This window comes from Etheostoma spectabile, chromosome 13 (genome assembly GCF_008692095.1).
Source record: "Etheostoma spectabile isolate EspeVRDwgs_2016 chromosome 13, UIUC_Espe_1.0, whole genome shotgun sequence".
NCBI classification, from domain to species: Eukaryota; Metazoa; Chordata; class Actinopteri; order Perciformes; family Percidae; genus Etheostoma; species Etheostoma spectabile.
The window spans coordinates 23,346,780-23,355,890 of record NC_045745.1 but is presented as its reverse complement, the minus strand read 5'-3'; the positions used below and the strand labels follow the sequence as shown (position 1 = coordinate 23,355,890).

At 39.1% G+C, this 9,111-nt stretch overlaps 1 protein-coding gene across 1 annotated transcript in view; it reads right to left on the bottom strand.

Annotated features, from left to right (window-relative positions):
- mtnr1bb (melatonin receptor 1Bb) overlaps positions 1–9,111 on the bottom strand; it is a 38,909-nt gene extending 29,798 nt beyond the window's left edge. Inside the window, exon 1 of the mRNA XM_032534544.1 lies at positions 8,046–9,111. Within this exon, the coding sequence (XP_032390435.1) occupies positions 8,046–8,250 (205 nt within the window). The 5' untranslated portion in view covers positions 8,251–9,111. The remainder of the gene's footprint in view (positions 1–8,045) is intronic.

Below are 9,111 nucleotides of genomic sequence, written 5' to 3'. Positions count from 1 at the left end.
CCCCCATATCCTTTTCTCAACTTCTCATCCAAGATTGCCCTTAATTTCTCACGTCTTCTCTATTTCACCTTCCTCCTCCTTTCATACTTTTTCTCCTCCTTCTTTTGCTTCTTCCACCTCTTCACCCACTACTGCCTGCGGGTTTTGAAAAAATGTTACATAATGCACTTCAAATGTATGTAAAACACATGTATTATGGATATGGGGAGATACTACAGCAGGCGTTAAGGGATTTGATAAAGAATAAAGGAATGGAATTATGGATCAGTTTCTTTGCAGATTAAATGGGTCAATCTATCGTGTTCATGGTTATTAAGATTAAAGAAAATTGTCCTGTCAGTTCCTGAGTATGTGTGTGCACATGTGCAAACTTGTGCTACTGAGTCATCCCCCAATCTCAGCACTGAAGCACTGATAGCAACTGGATGATTGTGATGACACATGACAGTAGTTCTTACATTGTTTCAGCTGTGCCTCTTGCCTTTAGAAACACAGCAATACTCTCATACTTATTATAGCGAGGGAGATTTCCTCTCATCTAAATGTTTGTCTTTCTCTATTTTATATCCTGTGTCCTTGTCATTTTTCTGTTTTTGAGCTGTTCCAAACCTTTCTTTTACGTCTCTCTCTCTCTCTCTCTCTCTCTCTCTCTCTCTCTCTCTCTCTCTCAAGCCTTGCTCCTCTCTGTCTTCCTGCTTCCTTTATCCTGCTGTCTGTGTTCAAGGGAATTACAGAAGTCATGCCTCACCCAAAAGACAGAACAGTATCTGGGCACAACTCAAGCAGAAGTAGACTTCCAGAGCACCTAAAGCTGCTGAAAACATCACTGCAGTCATGTCCAACCTTCACTTCTGCCTAAATACTCACTGAGGAAGACAAAAAAACAGTAAGACCAGATGATGAAGAATTCAGCCTCAACACATACAGAGAATCCTCCAAATCCTCTCTCTCTTCCCATGCATTATAGATCTGTGGCAATTCAGCTCCCCTATGGATTCTACATGAAACTACATGATGACACTAAACAGCGGGGGTAATATTTGTCACAACGGGATGTATAATGGGATGTCACATGCAATCTTCATGAGTGTTTCAAAATAATTCAACATCAAGTCAATTGATTAATTCAAATCAAACCAGCAACCGAGCCCCTATGTGTCTAATATCGTCCCCTTTTCTTTTTGAGCTACAGCTTAACACTCTATTTGCATTTCACCTGTTCTGTGATCTATTCGTCTTTTTTCCTTCTTTTCTCCATCTCCTCCGATATGCACGTAAAAAGGTTCCAAGAGGATTGCTGGAGTGTATGGTATGAGTCTGCCTTCAGCTGTCTGCTTTTTTTTTTTTAACTGTGCAACAGAAAGCTGAGAAAGCTTCTCAGAATTAAAGAAAATCTGATCAAACTGACAACCTGTTCAGCTGTCTGATCACCTGTTTTGATGTTAATGAATTTAATGAATTAAAATCAGGGTTCCTACTGGGTCCTAGTGAAAATGAAGAGCATAACTATCTTTTAAAAGTGATGAGCGGAATATTAAAATCTATTCTAGACCTAAGATGTTTTTCACCTAGAAATCTTGCAGGAATAACAAGATGCTAGTGTAGCAAGTAAGTAAATCAGCACCTTTTGAAATATTGAAACCAATCAAAAAGATACACAAGATGAACTTCCTACTACATACTTTATACACCCTCTGTGTCACATCTTGTATTTCTTGTTGTGATTTTGTTCTCCAGCATATTTGATGTGGTTTCAATGGTTTTCTGGCTAGCTTCTTGTATCATTCTTGTAAGTAGCAGTCTACGACTCACAAAACGGCAATTTAATTATTGCTTAAGAAAAAAAGAGAGAGAAAATAAACAATGAACTGGAAACGAAGTCACTTTTAACAACAGTAAGATAGCTTATGATTCCTATTTATGTGTGCTCAACTCTTGCTAATGTGTTTCTCAATTTATCTCATTAAATGGCACCATGTAGTCGTCAAACTACAAGGATGCAATTACAAATTAGTGAAAAAGTCTCTCCTTTAACCAATATGTCACCTTGAAATAGATTTTCAATGTTTTTCTGCACCGTTAGGCATAGCAAGATTAAACAGTTTCAAGACGACTGTAATTAAAAGTGAATTGGAAGAAATATGTTCAGTGATTGGTAAAAAGTTTAGCACCTGATTTATAGGGACAATGATACAAAGAGTCTATCTCAGCTAGGCTTAGTTCTGCCGTTTATCACACATGTCATTTTTGAATGTGTAACAGAAATACTTTTTCTTTCTTTCAAAGGGCCGAGCTGTCTGTCTCTTTTTTTGTCTTCTCTTTAAAGCCCGTTGCTTAAATTGACAGTTAATGTCACACTCTTTATAATACAGACAGGGCAGCGGAATGGTGTAGTGTTTAGAGAGACCCCTTGAAATACTCTAGAAACAGCCATATGTTCTGCCAACATGTCTCTTAGCAAGACACATAAATTATGCATATTATTCATTGGGAGAAACTCTGGATTAATATGTCAGCGGAATGTCTAAAGATGTGAAATAACTCAACACTCAAGTCTCTTTCTGTGTCCTTACAGTACATCAAACATAGCTACACACCTACACTAACTCTCAACCCATTTGTAATCCCTTTGGTCCCTCATTTTAACTAAGAAAAAAGCAGCTGTCAGGACCAGTGGTCCCAAACCAAATTATCATCCGAATAGCGTAATCAAGAGCTACTCTTCACAAGTATGGTCATATCAGATATACTCATGTCAATGTTCTCTCTCTCTCTCTCTCTCTCTCTCTCTCTCTCTCTCTCTCTCTCTCTCCCTCTCCTGCATTAATATCTTAGTCGCTTTTCATGTTTTTGTCATGTGAAAACTAACTAAACTACAGCTAAAACAGGGCAGCGGCAGTATTAGTCGATGTCACAGAGGACCATTGGGAGAAACAGAAAAGTCAGGGGAGAGACTGAGTTTAAATGTTTCAGAACCACGGACGTGACAGAGAGACTGGAAGCCTTTTTCCATACAGAGTACACCAAGTTTTTAGCTGTGTCCTTGGGAGTTCAAACTTGCCAAGTTCAACTTGGGAGTCCAACCTCTCCAGAACGGGAGGCAGCATTACGCCAAATATGCAGTCGGAGCTGGAGTGTTCTTGCTGCCATTCCAGCTCTAGTGATTAGGCTACACTTCAACATAACTGTGCAACTATGACAAAATACCTCCAGTCAAAGCTTCGCTAACAGGCCTTTTGGGGAAATCTAAAAAAAAAAAAAAAAAAAAGTTTTTGGGGAGCTTTTAAATGGATTGAGGTTGGATTGTGAGATACAGCAAACAGTTATATTAACTGTAATGTATATCTACCACACGTGCTGTGTTCTTTCTCATTTAAATATATGATAATGAACTAAAGTACAGTGTCTGTTGTACATTACTGTCCAAGACAAACTAATTTGGCTTCAACAAAGTTTATCTTCCAAAAGGAATTATATCATGCTTTCAAAAATGCTACAGAGACACTTTAGAGGAACCCAACCGGTAAATTACTAAATGGCTTCTCGAGATAAGACTGTTCTCACCTTGGATGACCATGGTCTTTAGCTGGTTGTCGACCTTGGGAGCTGGCCTGCTAGATTCCAAAATGAGCGGTCCGTCGCATCTGACTCAAATCCCCAACAAACACTCCTGTTAAGGCCTCTTTAAGATTTTAAGAGACCTTAACTTTGAGTATTTCAGCACCATGGATAGAGGCAGACTGAAAGCGACTGGATGTGAAACGCTGCACTGTAAAGAGTGTTTTTTTCCTCAAACCTCAGTTTTAACTAAGGAACATTATTTTTGTAGAGGCAGAGCACTTTAGAGAAAAGAAACTCGAGAGGGAGGTGGAGAGATATGATGTAAATGAAGTCTCTGTGAAGAGAGTCTCTGTAATGTGTGACCCCGTCTAAATCTCTTTGAAGGTTTGCAACACCTACGCCCTTAAAAGACAAATCTCTGGGGACAAAACCTCTGCCCTACAGAACTGTACAAGACACCTTTCACATAATCATATGCACATTCATACAAGACAATCTCAATATGATGCATAGACTTACTGTAGTGCATTTTCCTGAACACGCTTTGTGTGTTTTCGCATGCAGGCACATATCTCTATGATTAAAAAAACATTTTAAAAGACCATTTTTAGGAAACAAACGGCTCTAATGGCTGATGCATGTGTGTGTGTGACTGTGTGTCTGTGGCACAAGGTTGCTGATATACAATGGCACATGATGAGAGAGAAAGCCCTTTAAATTAAACATTACAGTCTTTAAAAATACAAAAGAGGAAAAAAAGGGCAGAAAGGTATTGTGCAATTCTAATGGAGCTTGGTTACATAGCACATGCATCAGAGTTTTGATTAGTGTGATATATATACAGTATATGTATATATATATATATTTTTTAATGCCAATTCAGTGTCAGAAGAAATAAAATAAAAAAGAATACTATAATATTTACTACAGTATGAATGTTTTGTAAATGAGGGTAGGTGAGTGACTCAGAGTTAGTCATCACTCACCAACTTAGCATCTGACAAAATATTGTGGTCCAACACTTAGCGGTCAGTTTACTTTGTTCACTCTTGTTCACAGCAGGCCACGGCAACTGTAGTGGGTAATTATCCTACGCTCTGCTTCTGCTGTGACTGTTTATGTACTTTTGTTAAGTCAGGTGTTTTCCAATCTAAACCGTTGAGTGGGTTGTTTCAATCTACAGTAGTCGTCCTTCGAGTTCACGACTGTGGGTTCAGTGTGGTTTCTCAACTGCTGAGTGGGCTGTTTGAGTTGAGAGAGATCAGCTTTAAGGCAGAAATGCTTTTGGAAACCTAGAAATAGATAAAGAAAGGATAACCCACAACATCCAAGTAAATCTTGAATAGAAACAGGTAATTTTATTTAAGCTTGAACCTGAAGATATGTCAGGTGTCCCTGTGCAGGCAATTGTGGATGAGATTGACTGATGTATGGGTCCTAATGCAAAATATACTGATCTGTCCTTTGGTGGTCTCATCGTCCGTTTGAGAAAAGAATGAACATGATCACCCTTCAACATCCAAACCACAAGTGCTTCCTCTCACAGTAAACGCACAAGTGCCACTTGATTCAGGCTCTGTGGACAAATAAGCATGTTTTGCCAAAGGCTTAGAGTGATCGCAGTGCAGAACATGATCTTATATAATATGATTTATATAGAATACCATTGCATGTGCTATGTTAGATTTAAGTAGGACAAACACTCCCACAGTTGTTTAAATCTGACCGGGGCCATGTTGCCGTATGCACTCACCATAGTATGTGTAGGCCTAACTCCCACTATTTAAGGTTATCAGGAGTAAAATGAAAAAAAATATATTAGACAAATATTGTAAGAGCCATTTTCATTTATTTTTTTTGGGGTGTAAGACACAAATTGTCCACTGCTGACAATCGTGTGCTTTTGAGAATTGTCTATTTAGGTAGGAACCTTTTAACAGGTAACAGGGGGTGCTGTTAATTGGATGAGCACAACGTTTTTGACCGCATAAAATCCCTACACACCGCAGCACTCATGTGGATGTGTAAATGTTTGTTGATGACACATGGATTCTTGCACATTCATTTGAAGAACATTGTGATCAATAAATGTCCATCAAAACGCAACAATGACTATTGGAGTCTGTGATTTAAACAGTAGGCTACGGAGCGCATCAGCTAGTTTACTAGCCATAGACTGTATGTTTCAAGTCCGTATAGCAGCCCGTCAATGGCTTTAGGTTTTTAGGCTTAAAGATGTAAAAACAAACACCCATTCTTACAATAACTAATTCTCTTTTTAAAAATATATAATATCTGTCTCATTCAAGACTTTTGTTTAAAATCTGGCCCATAACACCCACAGGTGTTACGGGTGTGTTAAATCAGAGTTAGTAATGTTGCATTTTTTTGTTATGTGATGTGTCAGCTAACATTAGTCATTGAACATAAAATGAAATAGGCTATCCTGTAGCTAGCTACCTAGCCAGCTCAACCATCCCGAATGCAGGCCAGCAAACTTAATGCACGCTAGTGGTAGCTGACATTGTTTAACTATTGCCAGTCACAGCTAGATAGCAAGTTCAGGTTTGAATTTTATTTTTTATCTTTTAAATCAAGGTTGAAATAAAAAAAGATAATTAAAGTCTTAAGTATTAAACTTCATATGATAGTGAGTTTTAACAACCACTTACAAGACTGAACTCATTGCTATAGGATGTTGAATGACAGTGAATTTAATATCTTGGGGTGAAGGGCAATGTGCTACAATTTACACGTTGAACTCAATATTATTTGATTATGGTGGTGAAGAAAATTTACAAATGCATGACATTCATTTTTCTGATGTCTGTCACTGTGCATGACGTTTATTAAAATGATTTTGTATATTACAAATAAATCACATTTGACCTATTGATCTTGATTTACAAATGTGTTTCTTGAGATATTTTTGAGTTCCACTTCTAAAGAGCTTCAATAAATAAATGAATCAAGGTGATTCAGAGCTATGAATAAGCTGAACCTTATCTAAGCCTTAAAAATAATTCATGCTAGAGTGCAGAAAGTGGGAGTCTTTCTCTCAAGACTTCGTCCATCTGACTAAAAAAAATATGCTCAAATAAAAGAAAAATATATTTTCCCATGTGAACAAATATGAGAAGAGGTTCAAAATGTTTTTAAATGACAGGAAAGTAGTTGTTTTGGTTAGTCCTTAGAGTATTTTGCCCATTGACTATTAAAGAAGAAAGTCTCCTGGTTGCATCCCACTGGCTGTGCAAATAAATGCCTGCACTAATTGTCCATAAAGCACAAAATAGACGGTCAGCACAGTGTGGCAGACTTTACTGCATAAGATATCTATCTTTTTTTTAATTTTCAATTTTTTTGAATCTGACATGGTGAAATACTTTTTTCAATAATAATTTATTGAATTATTTTTTTAGTAAAGACAAACTGTCAGTACATTGAAGAGGGGTAAAAAAAAAAAAAACTGCCTGATTCAGAAACATACTTGAAAGGAGTTCATTATCATCAAAAAAGAGTTGAATCACAACCTCAAAAGGTGCTGGAGCAAGGGTTCAGGGAAAGAGTACTTTCATGCTTTATGATTTGGCATTTTGCTTCACTGTAGCTGCATGAGGCCTCCTGGGTAATTTCACAGATTCACATCAATAGGTTCTCAACACTAGTCAGCTTTTCAAAAGGACTCACCTGGGCTTATTAACCTACTCTTTCACAGCAAGTGTGAGTCAAATGACCTTTGAACTTTACATGTAAAGAGCAGAAGAGTGAGGCAAGACAGATACACAGGCTGTTATTTCAAATAGTTCAAAGTATCAATCAAGTCACTACAGCATTAGTTAAATTTGTGAGAAAATATGTGGCCATCAGCGAGTCATCAATGCACTATATAAGAACTGAAACTGTACAATCTAAATCCCTACCAGTTATCGCTGTCTATCAGCAGCCATGTGTCCTGAACAGATGTCCCTTAGCATGATAGCAATAGTGCCCCGCATAATGATGGAAGATAAACCTTTGCATTTAGGTTACAATAAGTAGGTTGACACCCTAATCCAAAAAGAGGCATTTGCTTGAAACTGCAGATGAGGTGATTTAACTGAACTCATTAAATCACATAATTTAACCTGTTCAGTTAAATGTGGGCTTTTTATGTTAAAGCTGTAAAATACACCCAATTACTTTGGAATAGTTTGTGTCGCTGGGTTCACTGATGACAGTGCTATAGGTCTGTAGGTCAAAAGGAGCTAAAGAAGGTCAGGGTAAAACAAACTACATTTATTTTAAACAGAATTCCCTACATCATTTTACACCCAGGCATACACAGCCTATATCATTATGGAAATGTATACAGCCACAGTAATGGAAGTCCAACAGGCCTGTGCACAACGACTGTTCCCTCAATATCAGGCTAGTTGTTGTTGTTGGACCACTAATCGCCTTTGGAATTATGTACGATCATTTCAAGGGAAGGGAGATCTTACCTGAGTTCCTCAGTTTGCGGTTTCTGAACACCGAGATGATCACCAGCAGATTCCCCAGCACGTCCACCACCGTTGTGAAGATCAAAACGCTGGCCAGGATTGCTATGACCCAGGCGGGGCGGACGCTCCCCTCCGTGGCCAGTGTTCGCTCTAGCTGCCCCCGTGACTCTGTCCGGTTCTTTATGTGTATGAATGTGTCCGGCATCACTGGCCCACAGACCAACGCTGCTTTCAATTTCTAACTGTGCCTTACGTCCCGCAGGTACCGGTGTGTCCTAAACCAAACATGGAGCGCACCTGGATGCCTTCCCGAGTGCCTCCGTCGAGTCAGCTACTTATGATTTGAGTTACTAGATGTTATGTTGTGATAGCGTGTGACCTATATAAAGTTACATAGACTCTACGCTTTGTTTATCTTCGCACAAAAGTCATCAATCCATGTGCCACCAAAAGCTGATCGGACACGCGGCAGTGCCACACCTCTTCCCTCGTGAGAAAATGTAAATTATTTGTCGTTTAGATGATTTTCATAAAAGAAGGTCCATTCCACTCATATTTCAAGTCTTCATCCTCATGAAGTGTCCCTGGCTTTCTGCTTGGCATATCTGTCTCCCATGCGCCCACGTTGCAAAAAGGAAGGCTATTTCTTGGTAAAATGTGAAACCATTGTACCGCCTCGGGAGTCCTTCTGATTTAATTTGCTATTCTCCGAACAAACGGAGGAACACTGTCTTCCCTAACCATTTGTGATGCCCTTGCCATGCGCTGAACTACGACGCAACCCGCGCTGTTGCAGAGGCTGAGGTAAATATCCCTGAACCCTCAGTCAGGCGCACAGCAGGATGTTGAGAAATCCACAGAGTCAGGACGGAGAGAGACAGGCTTCACAAAAACCCAGACTACGCTTTACATGTGGATCTCCCTTTTCTCCCCTTTTGAATTTCTCGCCCCATCTATTACCATGCCGAGGTGTGCGTGAAGACAAACATTCCCCTCATTTTCTACTGCATATTCCCAGCGTGACTTCCCAGAATCCGTCATTGAATTCTCATCACAATGCTCGGAG